Source organism: Furipterus horrens, unplaced genomic scaffold, assembly GCF_987537825.1.
Source record: "Furipterus horrens unplaced genomic scaffold, mFurHor1.1.pri manual_scaffold_6, whole genome shotgun sequence".
NCBI classification, from domain to species: domain Eukaryota; kingdom Metazoa; phylum Chordata; class Mammalia; order Chiroptera; family Furipteridae; genus Furipterus; species Furipterus horrens.
The window spans coordinates 181,638,856-181,665,915 of record NW_028327176.1 but is presented as its reverse complement, the minus strand read 5'-3'; the positions used below and the strand labels follow the sequence as shown (position 1 = coordinate 181,665,915).

Here is a 27,060-nt window from a genome sequence, read left to right as displayed (position 1 = left end):
AAAAGCCAGGAGGGACACCACCTGGGGAGCAATCCCAGCCCCAGGCTAGACTGTGCAGCTCATGGTTCCAGAACCAGGAAAATAAAGCCTCGTTGCTTCTGGCTGTAAAACCAGATGGGATTGGGGTGGCAGAAGAAACTGCCCATCTCTCAGAAGAGTCCCTTTGGAGGGCCCACATGGTCCCAGAACATACGTAAATTTACAACTAAAATATAGAACAGCCACCACTCAGAACCGTCAGAAATAGAGTTGAATAGAATTAAAGAAACCACATCCATCCAGACTGGCAGGAGGGGCACAGACATGGGACAGGCTGGTACCTCACCCACGTGTGGGGGATACAAATTCGGGAGGGATATTTTGGGAGCAAGGAGTCCCAGCCACACACCAGGCCCCTGAACCCAGGGTTCCAGTGCCAAGATGGTAAGTCCCCACAACTTCTTGCTGCCAGAAACAGTGGGAATTGAGTCAGTGGAAGAAACTTCTGAAGTCCCAAGTAGCTCCCCTTAAAGAACCCAAACATGGACTCAACCACTCACCCTCTGAGCTCCAGCACTTGGGTAACAATTGAAAGGCACCAGTGATATACGGGGAGGAACTGAAGTATCTGGCATCAAGGCGAGCAGAGGTCATTGTCCCTTTTCTAAACCCTCCCCTCACAGAGCCAACAAGCTGGTGCCATATCTGAGACTTCATCAACCTGTTTGATCAGCCTTAAGAGATACCCAGAGACTGCGCCCCAACCAGCTTAAGAGCCCACCCAAGCTGCTCTTCCATATAAATGGCTGGCCTTGGTTCATGCTTACAACTTCCTAAATACTATCCAGCAAGCAACAGCTGGCCCCAGTGAGTCCCAGGCCCAGCACTAGCAGCAGCCAGCCTAGATTCACAGCTTGGCCTCACCTGGGAATCTCCAAGCCAAGTACACATAGCAGCCATCTCAGATTGCTTTATAGCTTAGGCAGGGTGGCCCTGGGCAAAGCACAGGTGGGAGCTGACCTTGGCATGCACCACCAGGGAAACCCCAGGGCCAGTGCACCCAGTGGACGGCTACAGACCATGCCGGGGCGCCACCACGCTGCCCCTGCACAGAGATCCTCCAAGGAGGGCGGAGGTTGGTGGTAAGTAGTCACAGCCAATCCTTGCAGTTGACTGGCCTGGGTAAATCCCTCCCCTTGACCTGCCAACAGCAACCAAGGCTCAACTATAAGAGGGTGCACTGAGCCCACATGAAAGGCACACCTCGAGTAACCAGCTTGAGTGATAGTGGAGGCTGTGCCAATGGACCCTATAGGACACCTACTACATTAGGACACACTACCAAGACATAGTCAAAGCAGTTCTACTTAATACATAGAAACAAGCATAGGGAGGCTGCCAAAATGAGGAGACAAAGAAACATGGCCCAGATGAAAGAACAGGTCAAAACTCAAGAAAAAGAGCTAAACAAAATGGAGATAAGCAATCTATCAGATGCAGAGTTCAAAACACTGGTGATAAGGATGCTCAAGGAGCTTAGTGAGGACCTCAGCAGCATAAAAAAGATCTAGTCAGAAACTAAGGATACACTAACTGAAATAAAGAACAATTTACAGGGAAACAGTAGAGTGAATGAAGCCGAGAATCAAATCAATGATTTGAAACATAAGAAAGCAAAAAACCAACCAGAACAACAAGAAGAAAAGAGAATTAAAAAAAAAAAAATGAGGCTAGTATAAGCAGCTTCTGGACAAACTTCAAGAGGTCCAACATTTGCATTATAGGGGTGCCAGAAGAAGAGAAAGAGCAAGGAATTGGAAATCTATTTGAAAAAAATAATGAAAGAAAACTTCTCTAATTTGGTGAAGGAAATAGACCTGCAAGTCCAGGAAGCAGAGTCCCAAACAGGATGTATGCAAAGAGGCCCACTCCAAGACACATCATACTTAAAATGCCAAAGAGAGAATCTCTAAAGTAGCAAGAGAAAAGAAGTTAGTTACCTACAGGAGAGTCCCCATAGACTGTCTCCTGCTTTCTCTAAAGAAACTTTACAGGCTAATAGGGATTGGCAAGAAATATCCAAAGTCATGAAAAGCAGGGACCTGTAGCCAAGACCGCTCTTCCCAGCAAAGGTATCATTTAGAATTGAAAAGCAGATAAAAGAGCTTCCTAGACAAGAAAAAACTAAGAGTTCATCAACACCAAACCATTATTATATGAAATGTTAAAAGGTCTTAAATAAGAAAAAGAAGATCAAAACTATGAACAATAAAATGGTAAAAAAAAATACAAATCTACCAATAACTGAATCTAAAAAAAACAAACTACGCAAACAAGAACAGAGACAGACCATGGATATGGAGAGTGTTTTGATGGCTGCCAGATGGGAGGGGAGTGTGAGAGAATGGGTGAAACGGTGAGGGGGTTAAGAAGTCCAGAGAGGTAGTTAGAGAGCAGCAATGAGGATGTACAGTGCAGTGCAGGAAATGGAGTAGCCAAAGAACTTATTACACACATGACCCATGGACGTGAACAGTGGTGGGGGCATTGCCTGATGGAGTAGGGGTGCTGGTTGGAGGGAGGGCAAAGGGAGAGAGATCGGGACAACTGTGATAGCATAGTCAATAAAATGTAAGTTAAAAAAAGAGAAAAAGTAAATATAAAGTTAACTATTTTGACACTATTTTCAAAAGAGAATGTTCCTTGGACTCCTCACAAACTAAAATATGCAGAACGCTAAAATATAGACAACCAAATGTTAACTTCTGTGACTCTCTCCTACACACACACACGCACACACACACACCCTATACAGGTGATTTCATACAATCCTTGATTCGATTAGTTATAGAATCTCAGATTTGGAAGCACCCTTAGAAATCTAGTATATAGTCAAAGCCGATGACAAATCTCCTCCACAATGTCCCTTACAGTGAGAGTACAACCATTCTTTGCTTTAACTTATCCAGTAACAGAAAACACTGTTTTGATGCCAAGTCTTTGATTGTTAAGATAGTTTTGTGACTACTTTCAGAGTGAGCCAAAATCTGCCTCCCATTTGTCCTGGTTTGACCCTCTAGGACATGACATTTTTTCAAATATTTAAACACTAGTGCTCTCTTAAGCTTTCTCATTGCTAAACCAAACCACCACAATTCCATCAAATCATTATACAAAATGTTGAAACCCTTGTCATCTTGATCATTCTTGTCTGATAATATTTGGTATTTAACTTCTACCCTTAACGAATACTGGCCAGACCTAAATGCAATACTAACAAAAATATGTGAAGCAGCACAATGGAACTAAGATCACATTAAAAAGATTGTAATACAGCCTAGTGCCTAGATCTAGTGCTGCCCAACAGCATTTCTTATGATGGTGGAGGTGTTCTACGTCTGCCCTGTTCAACAGACTAGCCACTAGCCTCGCGTGGCTGCTGAGCTCTTGAAATGTGGTTAGTGTGACTCTTTTAAATTTTATTTAATTTTAATTAATTTAAATTTAAGCACACATTGATCTTAAAATCTATCATCCCCCCCAATCATATAAATTAAATAAAATTTTATTCAATGCACTACAAGTTTACTTGTACGTATCTGTAAAATAAGGAGGTATTTTCTGGATTTTAAATTGAGGTCCCAATTTCTGAAAATAGTCCTTTAGAATTTTATTGCTGCCCTTGCTGATGTGTCTCAGTGGATTGAGTGCCAGCCTGTGCACCAAAAAGTCGCCAAATTGATTCCCAGTCAGGGAACATGCCTGTGTTGGGGGTCAGGTCCCCAGCTGGGGGATGAGAGACAACAGATCCATGTATCTCTCGCACATTGATGTTTCTCTCCCTCTCTTTATCCCTCCCTTCTTCTCTCTCTAAAAGTAAATAAACTCTTTAAAAAAAATGTTTATCGCTGGTTCTATTTGGCCCTTGAATGTACATGATAAAACTAACAGAATATCCCCTTTTCCATAGGTACATTACTAGTGGCTAACAAATGACACTCTAAGTAGAATTTTTAAATAATTTCAATTTATTTGCAGAAATAAATAAGGACGCAAATTACACTAATTCTTATATATTCAAATACTTACTAAAGGTATCCACTTAAATGTCCTGTGAGCATCTCAAAACTAACATTCCCCAAACTGCTCTCCCATACTCCCTTGCATGCACTCCCTCCTCCGCCCCAACATGCGTACATGAAGCCCCTGCTGCTCGCTCACTCGTTATTTCCACCTCAGAACATGGCTACCCACGCCAAGGTGCCCAGGCCGAACACACCGGTGTCACAGCCTTACTCCAATCGCTCTCCCACACCCCAAATCCAAATCCAGCACTTGCTCTTTTCTCTGCCTGGAATGCTCATGTCCCAGCTCTATCTGCTTGGCTAGAATTTCTCCCTCTCTACCAAATCTTCGCTCAAATGACACCTTAGTAAGGCCTCCTCTCCTACAACTGCTAACTTAATACCCCACACTCCCTATCCTCCTTCCCTTTATCCCTTATCACGTGATATATATTTTATCTGTCTGCTCTGATTAGAAGAAAGCTCCGAGACAGAATGGATGTTTGATTTGTTCACTGTTGCATGCCTAGTGCCTGGCATATAATATGTAGTCAAATATCAGTAAATCAGTTGACTGAGTGACAAATTCTATATACATTATATGCACAAAATGACACAATCAGGGATGCAAAGGAAATATAAGTAGAAATAAATGATGTGTTAGGGCAGTGGATTGAAATTTTTTAAGTGAAAAAACAATTGTTAACCATTGTTTTATGTGGCCATTACAGCGATTGAAGTCTGTTAGTTAAGAATTAACCTTTCACAAACATCTGATTTGGACACCCCTGAATCTCATCCACTCCTGTCCCCCTCTTTTGCGCAATTTTACCATAGCTTGAAATTATCCCCATAAAAATAGAAAATAAACTCTAATGTAAACGTTAAATTGTCACATTCCCTAAATTAAGCAGGCTCAGAGTTGTTTTACATTAATTTGTTTCATGAGCACATTATCAGCCCATAATTATAAAATAACTATATTTTTCGTTTCTACAGACTTGCACTAATATGGTAACCATTAACTACATGTGACTAATAATTTAAATAGCAAAATTCAGTTATTCAATTACACTGACCACATTTCAAATGCTCAATGCCACAGGCAGTTAGTGGCAACCATACTGAACAGCACAGATACAAACAGTACAAAGATTTTTATTGGGCGGGACTGCTATAGAATTCTTTCCGAAAAATGTATTTTAAAGCATAAAACTGAGCCAGCAGAAATACTGGCAGATTTAACCTTTTAATTTTTAATTCTGTACATCAGTGATTCACAAAGTCCGGTCCCTGGACCAGCAGCATTACTTAGGAACTCGTTAGAAATAAAGTGGACCCTTCGACAAGGTGGCAGTTAGGGGCGCTGATATTATACCACCCCCACAACTGAAAATCTGTGTATAGCTTTTGACTCTCCCAAAACTTTACAGCTATCCCTCAGTGTCCATGGGGGACTAATTCCAGAAACCACTTCAAATATCAAAATCCAGGGATGCTTTGCTCAAGTCCCTTATATACTGTCAAACGGCATAGAACGTATAGTGCATACAGTCAGCCCCCCACATCCTTGGATTCCCAACCATGGATGGAAAATACTGCTTTCAATCAGGGATCTGCAGGTGCCAAACCAGAGTTAGGAAGGGCTGTCTGTATAGTTATTGAAAAAAATCTCTTTGTAAGTTGACCCATGAAGTTCAAACCCATGTTGTTCAAGGGCCAACTGTACAGATTCTTGAGAGCCTCAGCAATCTGTCATAATCAGTTGTTAACGAGCTCTCGAGGTGATGCAGGAGATTTTGAAGCATGCTTCAGTTCTAGACCACTGTTCTGTTATTTAAGTCACACAACTTATGAGACGTTAAGAGAAATATTATAACCTATGATAACCTATAAATAGTATATCAATTATAAACTCATACACAGTCATGTTTCTAGTTTGTCTTACAAAAGAAAAACTCAGTACTTTCAATGATTATAATATTCAAAACCAATCATGGCACTGACCAGATGGCTCAGTTGGTTGAAGCATCGGCTGTACACCAAAAGGTTGCAGGTTCAATTCCCAGTCAGGGCACATAACTAGATTGTCCAGTTTCCCCAGTTGGGGCACATATGGGAGGCAACAGATAGGTGTTTCTCTCACACATCAATGTTTTCCTTCCTTCCTCCCTTCCTTCCTTCCTCTCCTCACTCTCTCTCTTCTCTTCCTCCCTCTCTAAAGAAAAATCAATAAAAAACATATCCTCAGGTGAGGATTAAAAAAATAATCATGAACTTCATTTCTTAAAAAAAAAAATTAACACTGTCATTTGCTTTCTCTTCTATTTTGCAGATCCCTTTTCACTTCCTATTGACACAATCACACTTTAATCTTTTTTCTAAAGATTTAATTAGAAGCCCTTAAGTTAGGAAGAATACACAGTAGTGGAATAATTAGGAAAAAGGAAGAAATTTCTAAATTTTGTGCCAACTAAAATTTTTACATGAACAAATAGTATTTTTATAATGAACTAATGTATAAAAATGACTTCTCTTAGCTGGAATTACTTCAGCAAGCAGGTGAAACTAAAGTTGCACAAGTGTTAGAAAAAAAACCCTAAGCTATTACAGTATTCTAATTTCCTCTTACCATAGATCTAATATAAACTAAATATTTGCAATATCAACATGTGTAGCAAATATTTATCACATTTGCTGTAGAATAACAACAGCCTCAGAAATTTCAGCTAAGAATAGTAATGCAATACATTAAAGTGATTATAAACCCACTGGGAAAAGATCTAGTCTTGGCTTACTACAAATTTGGCTCAAAAAGGAGAAGGTTAAAAGCCTGATCGATTACAAATTTCTGCCACAGCCAAGTGTCTACTAAGATAACCTACCGGTGGAAAATTACTTAACCACAATCTGTATATAGAATGCTTTAGGTGTGTATATTGTAAGAGCAAGCAGATCATTTTAAGAAATTTTATAAAAATATTTACAACACATTGAGCTTATGTACAATCCATGAGGAACTTAAGTCACACTTTAATACCGCCTCAGCATATAAATGTCCATTTCCAATAAAACAGCCTTCCATAAAGTTAATACTGACAATGCTTGACAGAATTTTAAAAATCTAAACAGTCTTCATTACTAAACACTAAGTCCACAATTTCCAAGTTTTAAGTATTGTTTTTTAAAAAAGTCAAATGACTAATGTTAAGTACTTACTGTGTGCCAGATAGTGTTACTTATTTCTCTCACTCATCTTGGTATCCTTAGCACAGATCCAAGAGTATAATGAAAATTTAATTGGGATTTATTTTTTTAAAAAAGGAATAAGTATTAAGTTTGAGTGGGTTCTGATTTTTTTTTTTTTTTTTTTTTTAAGTTCCAGAGGTTACAAATTGAATTAGGAAACATGACAAGCACACAAAAAGTAACCTACTACAATTAAGCCCTGGCTGGTGTGGCTCCGTGGATTGAGCGTGGACCTGCAAACAGAAAGGTCGCTGGTTCGATTCCCAGTCAGGGCACATGCCTGGGTTGTGGGCCAGGTCCCCAGCTGGGGGCTCACAAAAGGCAGCCAGCCACACACTGATGTTTCTCTCCCTCTCTTTCTCCTTCCCTTCCCCTCTCTCTAAAAATAAATTAATATAAAATCTTAAGAAAATAAATAAATAAAATATTTTTTAAAATACCATGTATCTAAAATGTATAAAATAACATATGAATAACTGATACTTTAATGATACTACTTAAGACCAATTGTTTAAGACATCTTTACCCGGCCAGTTTATCTTTACCTCTTCCCTTCCACCCATATTCCTTGAAGTCCTTCTTTATTAATATATCAAGTTTGTTCATTTATCATCTCAATTCTAGGTATTCTACAAGATACAAAGTAGAATTAAACAAAGATTCTGCTCTCAAACTGTCTATAATTGCATAGTAAAGATATGATGTCTGTATTTATAATTGAAACCTGAGAAATAAAATAATAAGTGGTTAAAAAAAAACCCAAAACAAGTAACTCCTCCAGGATTTAAATAACCTAGAAGGAAAGGTAAAGGTCTATATTCCTCTCTCCTGTTTCCTGTACTATTTATTAGATTAATGCACCAATGGGCAGTGGAAAGTGGGAAGTGTGTGGACTTTGGAACAGGTAGACCTGAATTCATTGTCTAGAGACAGAGCCCAGGTACGGGAACTTGCCTCAAATTTTGAACTTTCTTGCTTGCACAATGGAAATGTCATATATTCTTTTTAGGCTGTTATGAAGATGAAAAGAAATGCTCTTTGAAAAATATCTATTAAATAATGCATACCCTTTACAATGTACTGCCTATTCTGATACAATTGTGGTCTTAAGTTCAGTGAAGCCATTGCAGTGGACACAACCCATCCATTAAAAATATTTAATGAAAAATGACAACAAACACACAACTATCAACAACTGAATCTAAAATATAAAAACAAAATCCAACTAAGCAAACCAGAATAGGAACAGAATCATTTGGAGGGTTACCAGCTGGGAGGGAAAGGGGGAGAAATGGGGAAATGGTGCAGGGATTAAGAAGCACAACCGGTTGGTACAAAATAGTCAGGGGGAAGTTAAGAATAATATAGGAAAGGGTGAAGCCGAAGAACTTATAGGCACGACCCATGGACATAAACTATGGCGGGTGGGATTGCTGGAGGGAAGGGGGTTACTGGGCAGAGGGGAGCAAAGGGGAAAAAAAATTGGAACTACTGTAACAACATAATCAATAAAATATAGTTTAAAAAATTTTAATGAAATGCACCACGAGAGCTATATATCTTATGTCATGTTTGCCACAAATAAAAATTGTGTATTTTTCTTTAAAAGTATTAAATGTCACTTGAAATTTAAATAAAGTAAAATAAAAACACTATGTGTCAGGTTGTGAATATTTGCAAAATTAGTGCCAAAGAGAGTGAAATAAATTCTGACCAGAGTGAAAGTATTACAGACAGTGGTCCTCCTGGTCTCCCGACCAGACGGCGACACTAAATTTCGATTTAAAAAAGGAAAGTGACACAGCACGCACCCCACCCTAAAATGACCATCAGAGGAAGGAATACCATAACTAAAGAGAACGATACAAAGAAACTTCCATACAAGCCTTGTAAAGCACATGGCAGTCCTGAAAGAAGTTAGGACATTCCACACACACAATAGTTTATGTATCCCAGGGTCTCTAAAGGCTCGTGAAATACAAGTCTCACAGGAACAGCATCCCGTTTATTTCTTCCTCTGCCCCCTACGAGGCTTTCCGCTGGACAGCCGCCCCAGAAATTTCTCCCAGCATCCGCAATGACAATACTCTCATCTTCCCCTCCCTCCCCTCTCCTGTATCAGACGGTGGCATCTCCCTCCAGAGGAAAAAACGGAGGGCGGGGGAGGAAGACTAGGAGAAAGAGCTTGCATCGAGGTCGATTATGGAGGAGGAAGGTGAGAAGCCGGGGGGCCAGGGTGGAGTTCCCACAGTCCCAACCCAGTGTCTTCAGAGGCCTGGCAAACATCTCCCCACCCCGAGTGCACGCCCCTCGCCCTCCGGACCCGAACGAGCAGCCGGAAGACTTGAGTGACAGCTACACCACATGTGCCGCGCTCCCATTCTCCCAGACCCCTGGAGAAACGCCTGCCCCTGCCCCACGGCAACGAGCTCTTTCTCTCCCCATTCCAGCCCGAGTCGCCGATGAGTGACAGGTCCCGGGGGACGCGATCTCAAGCGCATACGGTTCGGGACTGCTCGTGCAACCCTGCGCTGAAGCCCTCCAGCAGGCACGGGGGCGCAGACAACGTTCCGGACGGCCCAGGGGGACCCGGTCCAGGCCTGGCCTGCCCCAGTTGCCCCACACCCGGCGGGGGTGGCACTTACTGCGGAGATTGTGGATTAGCTCCGAGTGGCTGGCGCCGCCGGATTTCCAGGCCATCGCTAAGCACACCCGGAGCAGGTACAGAACCACCTTCAGCGCGGCGACGGTGCCCAGCAGCTTCCCCAAGAGTGAGACCACCTCCCACACGGTCACCGCCCCGCTCGCGTCCCCACCGTTGCCGCCGCTGTGACTGCCGTCGCCACCGCTGCCGCCACTGCGCGCTCCCGGCATCCCCCGCGGCACGCATGCGCTCTATGATGCCGCGCGGCCTCGGGTGCGGCTGGGTGGGGCCGGAGGCGGGGGTGTCCTGGAGCCCCGCAACCCGCGGGGCTTGCTGCTGTGGTTGCTGGGGTCGGGCGGGAAGGCTCGGCAGAGTAAGCGGTGCCGCCGCCGCTGCGTGTCCCTTTAGGAGGCCTCGGGCAGCACACCGCCGCCTTGCTGAGTTTGCCCTGCGGCCAGGCGGGATGGGCCCCGGCGCGGTAGGTCGTGTGCCTGGCCGCAGCTCTGGCCACCCAGCGCGGTGGCGGGAACGTTCCGACGCTGCCGGTGGCTCCGCAGTCGCCGATGGGTCAGCTGTTCCGAGTGGCGGGTCTGCTCCTATAGCTGCCCAGATTGTTAGAGGGTGGGCTTCCTTCGTTCTGCCTCACCCAACCCTGTTAGCTAATATTTAGGTTGGTTAGAGTCAGAGCTCCTTGTGGTGGAGCCGGAATAATTTCATACAAAAACGGGAGGGCAACGGCCCGCTCTAACCCGAGTTCTCCAGTCTCTGGCTTTATGACAAGTACATCAGTGTTTCGTTAGCAGAGACTCTTGAGAGCCTGGTGTGTTCTCAACTCGAAAGCACAAATTCAGAGTGGAAGAATACCATGACATGGGGGCGGGGGTGAGCACGTGGGGAATGTTTCACTTGTTAGAACGGTGCAAACGGTTAAAAATACCACATTAACCTCTGTCGAATGTGTTAATTCTCCCAACGCAAGTGTGCGTTTTCAGCAAATTAAGCCTCCGAAAGTCTACCGTTGGACTGCACACCAGCTTTATTGCTGCCAGCTATGCTGAACAATGAGCGAGGCACACAAAGGGCACGTGCCCGTCGCATCCAACTTACTGCTAATCACCAGTCATCATTTAGTCCAATCAACTTTTAATGGAGGAAACAAAGCTATGTCAAGACGTCTATGCTACTGCGTCAGCAGCAATTTTTAAATTATAGTTCTAACGAGATTTTGTCTTGTGTGTGATCCTCAACCTGCTTCCATCCAAAATATACATTTACCTATTTTCTGGGATTCTATGACCATGAATAAAACCACACTCAAAACAGTGTTCTTTACTTCAATGTTAGGAATAAAATTGTCAGTTTGGGACTAATAGTTTCCAATCTCTGCAGTTTCCTGATGGTCTTCCATTTAAAGCAAAACAAAACCAGTCTCGGTCCTCAGTAACCCCTGATATCGCTCTAAAGCTGACAACCAACACACCATTATAAATATCCTATAAAGATTTGCTTTTGACAGATAAGTCATACCTCATATGCAATAGGACATACATTCTAATTGGGGATTTGCATCAAAAGAAAACTAGTAACGGCAAAATTTAAGTTCTATTAGTGACCTATATATCAGTACTATATTAATTTAGATCATGGGCTAGAGTAATCAGGAAAAGATGGGAAGAAACTAGTCCTGGAAAGATAGGTAGGAGTCTTAGAAGAGAGGAATAAAAGGGTATAATCAGAAGCACAGAATGACCTACTGCACGGATTCCTGGGCTCTCTCAACGTTATATATCAAACTTATTCTTAATTATAAATGAATTAAGGACGGTTACACAGCTAGGCAATGGTCGTCAAAACTAGAGCCGGAGTCTTCAAAATTCCAACTCCATGCTCTGGCAGTGTGTTTTAACAAATCTGAAGCAAAGGATTTGTCTGGGAGACAAAAAAAGGAGAGGTTTAGAATAATAAGCTGATGCGTCAACGGGCTGTACTTGCGTGATAATTTAAGGATTTGGACTCTTCCATGCTTCGTGAAATGCAAAACTGAAAGCTTAGGTGAGGCTACTAGGTGGTTTTTCTTAAATTTATTTTGTTTTGTTTTTGCTCTTAAATTTGTTTTACATTAGACAATTATTGCACAGATGCATTGTGTCAATGTTTCTATACTGATTTTGCAGATTAGGAGCAGATCGTACACTACAAGGACCCTATTGCCTATGCTCATAAATTCCTCGGAGACGAAAAGCATTCCAACTTCCTTCTCTGGGAACTGGTGGTGCCCACACTGCCGGCAGAAGAGAATTGGCTCTCCGCAGCTACCGTCGGCCTCGTGAGGTCCGTCCAATCAGGGCTCCGAGGGAAGGGGCGGGGCTCAGCGGCGCGCGCTGGGGTTCTTGCCGTGTGAATTGCGGGCTATTTCGGCATGGAGGAAATTTATGCTAAGTTTGTGTCTCAGAAAATCAGCAAAACCCGCTGGCGACCGGTACCTTCGGGGAGTCTGCAGAACCCGGAGACCTTCGCTACGGGCTCTTGGGACAATGAGGTACCCCCGCTGTCGGGCTGGGGAGTCCTCCCCTCCTTCCTCCCTTCCTCCCGGCCCCCCGCCCCGGCCCCCTACGTGCCAATTGTCTTGTGTTCCTCGGTTCCTCGAGACCCCGTATCCGGCTCGGTTGCCCGGTACCTTCGAGCCGTAGGTGCTGTGTGTGCGTGAGCCTCGAATCCCTTTATCACCATTATTCTGAGCTGCTTTTAAAGCAAGGTAGCTGGAAGGCAACACAAATGTTAATTTTCGGGAGCTTAACGTAATTTCACCTCAAGATAAAACTTTTTGCTTTACAGGAAAATTATGTTTCATTGTGGTCTATTGGAGATTTGGGGAACTTGGACTCTGATGGAGGGTTCGAAGGAGACCATCAGTTACTGTGCGGCGCCAGACACTATGGTGATGTTATGGACTTACAGGTACGTCTGTGTAATACCCGAAAGCCAACTGTTTAAAACCGGAGAGTAATACATCTAGAGATGCAAAAGACCTTAAAATATGTGTAGTCTCACTCCAGAGTTGCAGGAAACAGTTCCCTATCTGTTATGATTTTCGAACACATAGCCACTTAATGAGAGAATCAAGACTGGGACAGGGAATGTGAATTTAATCTTAGTTTTTTAATCAGGGTTTTTAAAAAAGTTAATTGACTATCTACTGTGTACGAAGCACTGTTTCGGAAACTTTACATAAATTAATTTAATTCTCATTACATGCTTGTGAACCAAATATTGTCATCTGATTGATCAATGAGAAAGCTGACAGTAAGATCTTTTGAGCCTATACGATGTGAGGAGTACTTGGAATGTACATGGTTTTTTTTTTCTTTGAATTCTCACAACCTTCTAAGTAGTGATTAGTTTTCCCCTTGTAAAGGTTTACCTAGGCGTAGACACTTTAACTTGGCTAAGGTCTCAAAGCCACCAGTAAGTGATGGGGACGCAATTAAGTTCTCAAAACCTGGTCTGTGTGACTTCAGAGTCCCTAAATTTTCTTCTGTAGAAAGTTGCCTAACCATGGGAATACTTTTCTAAAGCTTTATGGTAGTGGACCAAAATTACCTAAGTCAATTATAGATGAATGAGTTTAGAGAAAAAAATATTATTTTTTTCTTAGCGAAAGTACTTTTATTTGTATAGGAGCTTTGACTTTCATATCTGTCATCACATTTTACTTACTTAGCATTTATAGCCTTTAAAAAAGTTGTTGTTACTGCTAATTAAGTTAAACAAATGAACTTCATACTGATATTTTGAATATAACAAGCAGGGATTTTCTATTTAGTTTTTTGATCAGGAAAGAATTGTAGCAGCTTCATCAACAGGATGTGTAACAGTGTTCCTTCACCATCCAAATAACCAGGTAAAGAAATTTTATTTAAAAACTGAATTTTTATTTTAATTATTTTTAGGAAGGCTTAAAGGATAATAATGATACAAATAATAAAATTTTATAGTCTCAAAACATGGAGAGAGAAAATGTTATGTAATCCATCTTGTAGTAGATTAATTCTACAACCATGTTTGTGTGAACTTTTATTGATATTGGATATATCTTAAATTCTGTTGTTTAGATCTAACAATATACTATTCCCACTAGTCATTTTTCTTTAATTCTCTCTTTTAAGTTCTATTCTGGTCTTTGAAGAAAGAGCACCTTCTAGCTCAGGTATCATGAGAGAGAACAGGAATGGCTACTTTGCACCTGTGGCTACAACCTCAGTTTTAATTGAAAGAGAGGATACTCTGTATGAAGATTTGACTTTTTCTTCTTTTTTTCCCTTTTTTAAATTAAATTTATTGGGATGACATCAGTTAGTAAAATTATATATGTATCAGGGGTACAGATTTTACAATGCATCATCTGTCCATTGTATCATGTGTTCCCCACCCCAAGTCAAATCTCCTTCCTTCACCATTGACGCGTTTCCAGTGCCTTTCTTGTGTGCCAGAGCCCAAGAGTGCTGACCTTCGGGGCGAGGCAGTCCTTTCCAGTAGCCCCACTTGTAACAGTTTTAAGTTGCTGGAAGAGAGTGCTTATTTAGGTTTTGTAATTAATAAACGTTACCTTGCTTATAAGCATGCCTAGTAAATATAAGACCAAGATCTTACTGTTTTTCTTAATGGAGTCATATAGAAAGTGCTCTAGAGATTTCTTTCTTTCTTTCTTTCTTTTTATTTACCTTTTTTGCTTCTTTTAAAAAAAAATATTTATTTATTTATTTTTAGAGAGAGGGGAAAGGAGAGAGAGAGAGGGAGAGAAACATCACTGCATGGTTGCCTCTCACTCATGCCCCCAACTGGGGACCTGACATGCAACCTAGTCATGTGCCCTGACTGGGAATCGAACCAGTGACACTTGGCTTGCAGGCCGACGCTCAATCCACTTAACCACAGCAGCCAGGGCGAGATTTATTTCTTAATTGTTGGCTAATTCCCTTAAGAATTTAAAGTTGCTTTTGACCACACAACTACCTGATAACCTAAAAACCATTTCTTTAATTTGAGATAAGTTTGGGATGTTTTTGAACAGTGTTCCCTTCTAATCTAATCCAGTGTATGCAGAGCTTTGATGGAAGTAGGTTCCAGACTTGTATTTGTAAATACAAAGGAAGAAGAGAGTTGTTCCTTTTCTAGAAGAGTATAAGACAGAATTTTAAAACATTCTCTAATAAGGGAAAAGTGCTAGTTTTTCAGAGCTTGGCTTTGGTTCGTCTGTCCTCTCTTTCGCCTAGACGCTGACAGCCAGCCAGCAGTGGGCAGCGGCTCACTCCCACGCAGGCCCGGGCAGCCCGTCCTGCAGCAGTGCCCCGTGCACAGGCATTGTGTGCAACAGCCCAGAGGTGGTCACGGTTGGAGAAGATGGTCGAATAAATCTCTTCAGAGTTGATCACAAGGAAGCCGTGAGAACTATAGGTAAGCAAATTGTATTTTCTTCATCTATCACGTAGTAATTGAGCACCTACCATGTGCTAAGTAGATACAATGCGAGGTGTTTGAGGGATATAGAATCCCTTTATCAAGACAGTATGTTGATAAGGCATGTTTGACTGAGTGACTACAGAAGAAAGAGAAACTTTTTATTTGGCTGGAGTGGCTTATTGGATAAAGAATTGAGTGGCAGGTGGAATTAATTTAGTCTAGGTTCTAGACCATAAAGAACTAAAAAATGGTACACCAGATAAAGGGAATGGTATGGAAGCAGGATAATGCCATTTAGAGAGCGACAGAGAGTAGTTTGACCTGATGTTATACTTACTTATATAGGGGAGGTGAGAGATGAGCAAGGAACGTAAATTGGGGCCAGGTTGTGGACGAATAAGTAGCTGGTGAAAATATTTGAGTAAATGGGTGATATACTTACTGATGTGGTTTAGAAGGATTATTCTAATGTAGTTCTAAACTATGTTTCACAAAGACTTTCCTGAGCAGATTTTTTTTCAACATTTTGTTTATTTTTACAGAGAGGGGAAGGGAGGGAGAAAGAGAGGGTTGCCTCTCTCGCGTACCCAAATGGGGACCTGGCCTGCAGCCCAGCCATGTGCCCTGACTAGGAATCGAACTGGCGACCCTTTGGTTCGCAAGCTGACGCTCAATCCACTGAACCTAACATAAAATACGAATTATTCCATTGTTATTTACATTTATAGCCATTGAAAAAAGAGTCGCTGGAAGCAACGCTGACACTTTTGGGAAAATTTGTCAGTGTCACTCACAGCATTGTTGGCACTGAAATGGTTAAGGACCGTTGCCTGGTGGCAGTTTGAAGGAGTGTGACCAAACAGAAGTCTGAGTATATGTTAAATTATGAGGCATAAACTTAAACACTGTAAGAAGGAGAGGACTATTATAACAATTAGGAAGGACTTCATGGAGGAGAGAGTTGAGGATAAATTGGAAGTGAGCCAACAGAATAATACAAGATCAGAGTGAGCTCTGTAGAAAGCACTGGGGTTTGGCCCAATAGAACGAATGGACGTTCAGGGTTAAACACTAGCCAGAAATGAAATTGCACATAGAAAAGCTTGAGTGGCTAGCTCAGAACCGGAGGATGACAGTCTTAAGTAGAAATGAAGCAATGTATGTATGAAAACTCAGTCCTATCTTTAGAAAACAGTGCAGGTTTCCTGTGAGTGATACCATTTTTCTATCAAAGGAGAGTTCATTTTAACGTGCATATTTACATTTTTTATAGAAATTACACTGACCTATTGAAATTTCCCTTGTAATATTTCAATTAAAAGGAATGCAATTTAAAATTTGCATGGCACAGGGAAACCTGTTAACACACACTACTGTTGCCTTAATTTGTAGACAATGCAGACAGCAGTACACTCCATGCTGTAACCTTCCTTCGAACTCCTGAGATTCTTACAGTAAATTCAATTGGACAGTTAAAAATATGGGATTTCAGACAACAAGGAAACGAGCCTTCTCAGATATTATCACTGTAAGTTTTAATTTCTAATTTCAACAGTGTATTGCAAAATTAATGAGTCGTTTATAGAAATTGACTTTAAACTATATTGCATTTTAAAAGAATAATCTGTATTTAAATTTGATAAAACAAATTAATTTGATAGGTTTGATACTACCATGCTGCATTTAGTATTTGCTGTCTTGATTCAGAGCTTTTATTTCTTTGAAGTTTATATAATTTTAATAGGGAACTTATTTTACTCATCGATGATTCTATTGATAGTGGGTATAATACACTCTAGCTATGACTGGGAGAAAAATAAAATCTAAGATTTATTTTTTTGAGCAGAGATCCCCTTTTTGTGTGTGTGGCCTACTCTTCTCTAACAAGAAGAAAAGACTGTGTCAAACCAAAAAAATAATCACATAAACTAAGCATTAAATAAGGTAGGAGTAAAGAATATGCTGTTTAGTTGATCCATAATGTTTTTTAAAAGCCAAGAAATGGAAATGTGTTTTGCAGATCAAACCATCTGGTTATCTTGTTCTCTATGCCTCCCAGTTTGAAGAGAGAATGAGTAACTTCAGCCTTAAATCGCCCCCAACCCATTCCAATATTTAGAAGTATATTTAATGTCAATTTTTGAATATGATTTAAATTCAGTCAACAGCTCTACCCTCAAAGTTATCGTTTAGTTACTAGAATAAAACATGTTTCATGGATTATACAAAGATAAAGTATATTTTACAACATATTTGATGTCATTGTATCTCCCTTGAAAGGACTGGTGACCGAGTGCCTCTCCACTGTGTTGATAGACATCCCAACCAACAGCATGTTGTAGCTACTGGTGGCCAGGATGGAATGTTGAGTATTTGGGATGTTAGACAAGGCACTATGCCTGTGTCTCTACTGAAGGCTCATGAAGCTGAAAGTAAGTGTTATGGAGATATTACATAAGTTCGTGTTGGCTGAGTTGTATATTATAAGCAGTTTTCCATAATAGTGTATATGGATTGTCTTGCATCATAACTTTAGCTGAATTGTATAAATTTATAATAATTAACTTAATCCCTTTTTATTTGACATTTAAGCTCTTTAACATGTTTCAATATTCTATCCAAAGTCCTAGTGATTAGCCTGTATGTTCATTTTTTCTTTTAACAGAAACAATAGATACTGGTTCTTTTCTTTTTATGTGTTTGTCTTCTGATATTGGTGGGGAATTATTGGCTGGACAGAAATTTTTCATTATATGACCACTGTTTTTGCCATCATGACAGTGGATTAGTGTTTTAAATTGTGACTTAAGAGAAGTTTGTATTAATACTTGCATAAAAGTACAGAAGAGCAAAGAACTTTAGGACTTCTGGCTAAGATGGAGTCATAGGTAGACACGCTTTGCCACCCTCCACAACAATAAGAAGAAATACAACTACCTCAAAACTAAAAACTACCAGAAAATTGAACTACATGGAAGTCCAACAAATAAAGACAATATACAAGCAATACTCATCCAGACAGGTAGGAGGTGTGGAGGCGGCAAGGCAGTGGCTATGGCTGGCCAGGGGAAAGAGCAGTCACACATTATAAAAGTCTGGACGGACATCTGGGGAGTGATCCCAGCCCAAGACCAGGCCACACAGTGCATGATTCCAGTGCGGCGGGGTGGGGTGTGTGTGTGTGTGTGAGTGAAATAAAGCCTCACTGTTTCTGACTGAAAACCAGTGGGGGTTGGGGCAGAGGAAGAAACTGCTGGTCTCTCAGCAGAGTCAGTTGGTTTAGAGGATCCCCACGGTTCTAGAATGTCAGCAAACCCACCCACTCTGGAAACCATAGCCAGGGCAACAGCTAGAGGGGTGCCAGTTCGTATGAGAAGCGGGAGAAGAGCCTGAAAAAGGGGCAAGTGCCGAGCAAGCAGCATTCTTGCCTCTCTGACCCCTCCCCCACATACAGCGCCACAACATGGTGAAATGGGTCGCCCTGCACTGATGAATACCTAAGGCTCTGCTCTTTACAATGTAACAGGTTCAACAGCTCTACCTAAGACAGGCTAACACAGGAGGCAGTCAAAGTTGAGCCAGGGAAGTATGGCCCAAAAGAGGGAGCAGATCAAGGTTCAAGTGACAAGGAGAATGCCAACCTAACATGCAGATTTTAAAACACTGATGGTAAAGATGCTCACAGACTTGACAGTCAAGATTAAGTATGACAAACGCATAGGGAAGAAATGGAGACTATCCATGTGAAACCAATGATGAAGGGAAGGAAGCCGGGGTTCAGATCAACAGTTTGGACCATACAGAAGAAATAAACAGTCAACCAGCACAGAACGAAGAAACAAGAATTGAAAATAATGAGGAAAAGCTTAGGAATCTCTGGGACAACTTTAAATGTGCTAACATCTGAATCATAGTGGTGTCAGAAGAAGAGGAAGAGCAGGAAATTGAAAACTTATGTGAAAAAATAATGAAGGAAAACTTCCCAAATTTGGTGAAGGAAGTAGACATACAAGTCCAGGAAGCACAGAGATTCCCAAACAAGCTAGACCCAAAGAGGACCACACCAAGACTCGTTATAATTAAAATGCCAGAGTTTCAAGATAAAGAGAGAATCTTACAAGCCACAAAAGAAGAGAGTTAACCTACAAAGGGGTCCCTATAAGACTGTCAGCTGATTTCTCAAAGAAACTTTGCAGGCAAGAAGAGACTGGCAACAAATATTTAAAGTTATGAAAAGCAAGGACCTACAACCACAATTACTCTATCCAGCAAAGCTCTCACTTAGAATAGAAGGGTAGAGAAAGTGCTTTTCAGACAAGGTAAAGCTAAAAGAGCTCATCATCACGAATCCATTACTGTATGGAATGTTAGAGACTTATTTAAGAAAAAGAAGATCAAAACTATGCATATTAAAATGACAAACTCACAACTATCAACAACAGAATCTTAAAAATAAAACTAAGCAAACAACCAGACTAGGAACGGAATCATAGGTATGGGGATCATTTGGATGATTATCAGCTGGGAGGCGGAAGGGAGGGAAATGGGGAAATGGTGCAGGGGTTAAGAAGCATAATTGGTTGGTACAAAATAGGAGGAAGTTAAGAATAATATAGGAAAGGGTGAAGCCAAAGACCTTACATGCATGACCCATGGACATGAACTAAGGGGGATGGGATTGCAGGAGGGAAGGGAGGTACTGGGTGGAGAGGAGCAAAGGGAAAAGAAATTTGGACAACTGTAACAGTATAATCAATAAAATATACTTTAAAAAAAATACAAAAGATCAAACATACCAGTATTAACAACTTCTGTTTAATAAGTTTCACATTATAACCTTGGAAGGGTAAATGAATTTTAAGATAAAACAGTAAAAGGACAGAAAATTTTTTACCTCTTCCATTTACAGCTATGCCCAGGAAAATAAATGAATAAAAAGGAATAGGGTATGTCCTCATGCTCTGATGTGGGCTAACGCAGTGGTAGTAGATTTACAAACTTTCAGATCTCTTCTTCGCAGCCCCTTTTTAACTGCCAGCCTGTCATATGCAGTAAACACAAGTGTAGTGGATTGTGATGTAGTTATCCTGACTTTTGGCTAGAAATAAGTGTTTTTATTAGAGGTTTGTTTTCTGATTTGGAAATAAGTACTGATTAATCTAGATTTGGGCATTTGCTTGTAGCTCTGTAGGTTGTTTTGTTTCACTTTGTTTTAATGAGACATTATGAATGCACCGTAACAGGGACTCACCCAGAACACATTCCTGTCCTCTGAAGGAAAGTGACCTTTCTATGTTTTGTGACATAGTGTTTAGTTGTAGTACAGAATGAACATTGCCAGCTTGCAAACATGTGCCTTGCACTTTTTATATTACAAACTGGGCACTTTCTGTGCTACATCTTTAACGTCACCTAACCCAGAATCACAGGCTGCCTGTTTTATCTGCATGCTCCAGAGAACTTCCAAAGGTGCCCTGGCCAGTCATTGGCTCCCAGATGTCTATTGGCACATAATGTTTCCTTCGTGTTTAGAGCTTTGAGGAGTCCTCAGTCCCAAATTGGCTTCTTAAAAGCCTTTCATCCAAACTGGACCCCAGATTCTTGGAGCATTTCCAGGTTTTGGTTTGCTAGGAGCTAGTTGCTATTTCTGTGATACAGAACAGAAATATCTAGAGTCCTGGCATGAGCCAAATTGGATGCTGCCTCTTAGAATTTCATTTGTATATTACTTTTATGGTCTTTTCTCTCAGTCTTTCCAATAATATAACTGGCATATGTTAATGACACAGAAACTGAAAATAAGATAACTTAAACCAATTAAAATTTTTTTTTCAGAATTATCCCATTATACTTTTACATTAAAAAATGTTATAGGTCAGATGATTGCCATTCATTTTCATTCTTTTGCTGGCCCAATACACTTGTAGGTTTACTTGGCTTCTTTATCCTATTTACATGCTAAAGCCATTTGGAGTTATGGTGTGGTTTAATTCTGAAGCCTTTGATTTTTTATCTCAGTCTTGGGGTTTGAAGGTGTGTAATAGCGGTTAATGGAAGATGATGCCTAGAGATAGGGTTTTAATGTTTTATTAAACTAATCTGCATGGTGTAAGCTTCTTGGTTCTTATCTTCTAGTGTGGGAAGTTCACTTTCACCCATCCAACCCAGATCATCTGTTTACCTGTTCTGAAGATGGATCCCTGTGGCATTGGGATGCCTCCACAGACGTGCCTGAAAAGTCATCCCTCTTTCACCAAGGTATGTTCATAGCAGCATTATTTATGAGAGCCAAGATCTGGAAACAGCTCAAGTGCCCATCAGTAGAGGAGTGGGTAAGAAAGATATGGTCCATTTACTCAATGGGATACTACACAGCTGTAGGAAAGAAAGGAAAGAAGAAGAAGAAACTTACCCTTTGTGACAGCGTGGATGGACCTGGAAGCCAGTCAGAGAAAGACAAATACCGTATGATCTCACTTACATGTGGAATCGAATAAACAAATTAAACTGACTGACAAAATGGGATCAGAAGTGCGGACACATGGAACAGGCTGACAGATCTCAGAGGGGATGGGCAAGGGGTGAGGGGTGAAATAGATATGCATAGTACATGGGCACAATGCGGGGAAGGCAGGGGATGGGTGGGAGCTGAGTGGAGGGGGGGAAATGGCGACATCTGTCGTGGTGTCAACCATTTTTTTCAAAATCCCCAGGGAAGACCAGAAAAAATAAATAAATAAAAAGATCACCCCTACCTTTTCTTTTCTCCCAGGAGGAAGAAACAGTACTTTTTTATCTCACAGCATTAGCAACCAGGCTAATGTTCACCAGTCTCTCATAAGCTCCTGGCTCAGCACTGATCCTGCGAAAGACCGAATTGAGATCACAAGCTTGCTTCCCAACAGGACTTTGTCTGTCAACAGTTTGGATGTTTTAGGTCCTTGTCTTGTGTGTGGAACTGATGCAGAATCAATTTATGTTACTAGACAACTTTTTTCATGAAAATGCTCTAATGATAAGATTTCAGATAAAAACATACAGTTAACATTTCAGATTCCAACCTCTATACAAATTTTTATTATTGAAAAATGTGAAATTTGCAGGGGTAGCATCGGTAAACTGTTGTTAATGGCAATGTCCCGTTTTGGATTGTGTTAGTTGGATATTCCCCTAACAGTTGCAGAATCTGATAGGTGACTGATGGCAAAAGAACTGGAACGTGTGGAAGAACGACAGAGGGATCCTTGTGTTGATGAATACACTGCCTTCAAACAGACTCCTGGACAGCTCCTGAATCCTGCTCTTCGTTTTTGATTATGTGAAGCTGTCAAACCACCAGCGGGTTCCAATTCTTTTTATCAACAGTATGTAGCATTAGCCACTGTTGTTTATTCTTTTCATTGCAAGTATTTTCTTCAGTCCTTCCTATTTTATTTCCTTAATAATTTTAATAAACTTATTCAGAAAGAATTTAGTAGAACAAAGAAACTAACAACATTTTTTAAAGGTGAAAATGTTTTCACCGGTTCCTTTATTAGAATATGTTTGAGTGGAACTCTTTATCAACTACTTATATCCAAGTTTATTTTTCTTGAAAAGAAAAATGGAAAATACATTTTTCTTTTGTTTACTGTAGTCAGAAATTGCTAAGCTGGACGTTATGCAATATAATAATTTTGACATTGATAAATGTACCTACTCCCAAACTAAAATTAGATAGGTGACATATATGACACTAGTATGGCGGTATGGTAAGAATAAAGAGTTTTGCCTTTATCTGAAATGTTAATGATCTACCACAGTATTTTAAGATAACATAATGACATTGCTTTTCATAGTTTGTTAGATTAAATGCATTATTGGATTATTAAGACCTTAATGACAAATTATTATATAATTGAAGTGTGTTTTCATTACTTTATAATTCCAATAATAGTAGTTATAGTAAAGTATTGCTTTTCTTTCCTAATATTTTCAATTTTTTTGCTACCTTATCTCAAGGATTTTTTTGGTCAACATTTAAAAATGGAATATGTATATATACCTTTTTTGTATACATTTGGCTCAAAAATGTTTTATTAAAGATAGTTAGTAACTTTGAATTCCAAAGAATCAGAAGGAAATTGCCAATAGGAATTTTTTTTTAAAGATTTTATTTATTTATTTTTTAACGAGAGGGGAAGGAAGAAACATCAATGTGCAAGTGATACATCCATCAGTTGCCTCTCACATGTCCCCAACTGGGGACCTGGCCACAACCCAGGCATGTGCCCTGACTGGGAATCAAACAGGGACCTCTTGGTCCACAGACTGGTACTCAGTCCACTGAGCCACACCAGCCAGGGCAGCAATAGGAATTTTTTATCTGTTCATAGTTTATTTTTGGACCAATCTGGTTTTTTTTAAACATTTTAAAAATTTTAACTATTGAAATATACAGGAAAATTCATGATAATTTCATTTTTTACTGAGCTACAAATCACATTATTAAGTTCACTCTTTTAAAGTGTGTAGTTCATGTTTTAAAGCATTCACAAAGTTATGCAACTGTTACTTCTAAATCCAGAATATATTCTTCATCCCCCCAAATATTCTCTCCCTCATTATCAGTGGGTCCCCATTTTGGCCTTCTCCAATGTCCTAGCAATCACAAACCTAATTTCTGTCTCTATGGATTTGCCTATTCTGGACTTAGAGGTGATTTCCTATAAATGAAATTACATAATATGTGGACTTTCGTATCTGGCTTCTTTTAGCATAATGTTTTCACGTTTCATTCATGTTGCAGCTTGACTTAGACTACCAGTCCTGTATTTATGGCTGAATAATATTCCATTTTATTGATATAACGCATTTTGTTTATCCATGCCCGTGTCTGCCCATTAATTTTTTTATTTTAAAGCTCTGGGGCTTGGTTTGTGCATGAAGAACCCCATACGGCCTGCACAGAGGCCACATCAGTTAGCCCTTGGGATTCCTTTGCTCATTAACCTCTGGGACCCTTGTGTTGTATCCCCATGTTTGGGTACTCACAGCCAGCGGGCGGCTTTGGGTCTTATCTTCAGGGGACAATTTTTAAGACATTCATTACAGAAAAACGATTAATAGTCTTTCATATGTTTTTTATTCATTAATGTGTATAATTTATTTTGTAAAGGTGAATATATACAGATGCACATTCCCTGCCAGTAAACATGTGGGTTTAATTATATAAACATAGCTATGAATTTGCCTTTGGCTTTATATTTCCCTTGTATGAATGTCTTGCTGCAGCCCAAGCTACAGTGTCCCTCTCCACCCGGGACAAGCACCCTCCTGTTATAGTTCGCAGGCTAACATCCTTGCTCTAAGTCAAAGACCCTAGATCCCTGATGGCACATTTTCCATCTACAGTGGATGGCAAGCTTGTTGTGTCTCCGCTTTCGGCTGCAGTACCTGCTGCTGAAAAGTTTGAAGGTTTCATTCATGTTACCACCCATCTCAGTTTCCAGCAGAAATGTATACAGTTTCCCTCGATCATTATAGTGAATCATGGTAGGAGGAAGGCCCAGACCTCTAGGCTTAGAATATTAACTTGGACTGGAAAGTTTTACGTTTGAAGCTTTGCTTTAAGGGTATTTATAACCATGTGTAAAAGACAGTACCTCAATGTTACATGCAGTACATTTAATAAGAAATATAAACTTTATGTGGTATAGATAGATCTAATATATGAATTTGCTCATTGTCACTGCCTTTATTCATGGAACTATCAAATAGTTTTTTGGAGGGCTGCAAGATCTCAGAGGTGGAAGGCACCTTGGAGAGCATCTCCATCCTGAATTTAATCAGCCCTTCCACAGCATTCATTCCCAACAAATCCTCATCCATATATTTGAAAATATACTCTCATTTGGACAGCTCTAGTTGTCCAGCATGATGGCAGCGTTTTAGTGTCTGAGTGAGACTCAGCAGAGTCCTGTAAAAAAAAAGGCTGAATAAATGTTGCTGTGGGTCAATAAAATGATCATGTGAACCTGCTAGGAGACAGCCCATCACTAATCCATTTACTGAATTTGCATTCTGTTGGGGTAGTGACTATAAAGTTTCACTAAATAAATGAGTTTTTATATACTAAATTGAAATGTGCTTCCATTTCTTTTCTCAGGAGACAGAGACACACTTAATTTTCATATTCAAAAGCACATATTGTTTTCTTTGGTATAAAACTTCTTAATCCACCCTTTCAGTGGTTTCTTGTGGGCAGAGTTCCCTTCCCAGCCTTTCTTGCCCTACTTGGCTAAATCCTGCTCACCCTTCTGGACTGCTTTTAGGTGTCGTTTTCTCAAGAGAGCCTTCCCTGGCCTCTTACACTCTGGGCTCAATTGTTCTCTGCTTCAGAAGCCCTTTGTGCAGCAGCTGGTACTGTGCTTAGAGCAGTGTGTCCAGCACCCTGTCTCCCTCTGCTGGACCACAAGCTTAAGAGCAGAGCCCTAGTCTTGGCATTGCATTGACAACGTTTAATACAATGTCTGATCCATGGTAAGCACTGACTCAGTGCAGACTGAAGTCACGAACTTGTTTTCCCTTTAAAAAATACTCCCCTTTCCCAGAGGCTATCTTTAAAATGTGACTTACAAAATGAACAGTTTCTAGGTGGTATCTGCCTCACTTGAGAATATAAGAAATCTTATCCTGATTTTGGGAGCCATACTCTATTGTAATGTTGTCTTAGTTTATTTTAATAATTCTGACATTTGTTCAATTAGACTGTTGAGTAGTTGAATTTAAACCCTTAAGTTTTCACCTGTGATCCTAAGCCATACTTCCCCATATTGAGTTAATGCAAATGGTTTTGATCTTTCCTATAGGCCCATCATTCTAGTTCTGAGACGATAAATTTTATTTCAGTATAGGAAAGCATGAACAACCCCCTCTGAGTCTTCTTGAGAAGCAAATTATTTTCAGAATTGCCCAGCATGCTTTCTCATCCTATTAGAAAATAGGTTAAATGGACTGAAGTGCCTAGGCCCACTCCTGGAGTCAATTATCAGTGACACGTGAATCATTGGTATTTGGCTACAGTCACTGAAATATTTATAAACCAACCTAATTTGTTGACATTCTGCCCTGTTTCTCTTGTTCACAAGACTATTGTGAGAAAATATCTGCTCTAGCTGACCTATCAAAAATTTGGCATAATTGAAAAGTTCCTTATCCTTTGTAACACTTCTGTTTCATAGTAATGTGGAAATATCCACTTAATAATCCATTGCAGAATCTTGTCCAAGAAGTGTACTAATTTCACTGCTGTATAGTTTGTATTATTTAAGCTTACGGTATCAAGCTTATGTGCTGCCTAGATCAAATTAATTAGATGGTCTGAAGCAATAGCAATGCTCTTTTTCCATTTTTTTTTTTTTACAGATATGAAATCTACAGAAATCCAAACTATGACATGCAAGTATTTAAACTATTTCATTGACATCATTCTCAACCATGACTAATGTTAAGTGGCAGTGTAGAACAACTACCAGCTACATTCTGGACTGCAGTCATCTTAGCAACAAAACAATTCCAGAAAACATTTGACTATATCAGAAGTGCACAGAGGGAAGAAACCATGGAGGGATGGGCATGGTGACAAGGAAGAAAGACTAGAATCTAGCTGATCACATAGAATTT

The 27,060-nt window shown here is 40.3% G+C and overlaps 2 protein-coding genes across 2 annotated transcripts in view; one reads left to right on the top strand and one right to left on the bottom strand.

The window, feature by feature from the left end:
* The window catches only part of PCMT1 (protein-L-isoaspartate (D-aspartate) O-methyltransferase), a 49,651-nt gene extending 39,455 nt beyond the window's left edge, over window positions 1-10,196 (bottom strand). Inside the window, exon 1 of the mRNA XM_090279972.1 lies at window positions 9,938-10,196. Within this exon, the coding sequence (XP_090136098.1) occupies window positions 9,938-10,166 (229 nt within the window). The 5' untranslated portion in view covers window positions 10,167-10,196. The remainder of the gene's footprint in view (window positions 1-9,937) is intronic.
* Window positions 10,197-12,314: 2,118 nt separating this feature from the next.
* Window positions 12,315-23,172, top strand: NUP43 (nucleoporin 43). The gene is made up of 8 exons (XM_090280691.1): window positions 12,315-12,475; window positions 12,772-12,894; window positions 13,760-13,837; window positions 15,210-15,390; window positions 16,789-16,924; window positions 17,677-17,828; window positions 21,532-21,654; window positions 22,169-23,172. Exons 1-8 carry the CDS (start codon window positions 12,356-12,358, stop codon window positions 22,396-22,398), a joined length of 1,143 nt encoding a protein of 380 aa, XP_090136817.1. The 5' UTR covers window positions 12,315-12,355; the 3' UTR covers window positions 22,399-23,172.
* The last annotated feature ends 3,888 nt before the right edge of the window (window positions 23,173-27,060 follow it).

Bases quoted from the DNA above. Each gene is read 5' to 3' on its own strand.
- NUP43 (XM_090280691.1), top strand. From the start codon at position 12,356: ATGGAGGAAATTTATGCTAAGTTTGTGTCTCAGAAAATCAGCAAAACC. The intron at 12,476-12,771 runs GTACCCCCGCTG...TTTGCTTTACAG, and splicing joins CGGGCTCTTGGGACAATGAG to GAAAATTATGTTTCATTGTG. The intron at 15,391-16,788 runs GTAAGCAAATTG...CTTAATTTGTAG, and splicing joins GGAAGCCGTGAGAACTATAG to ACAATGCAGACAGCAGTACA.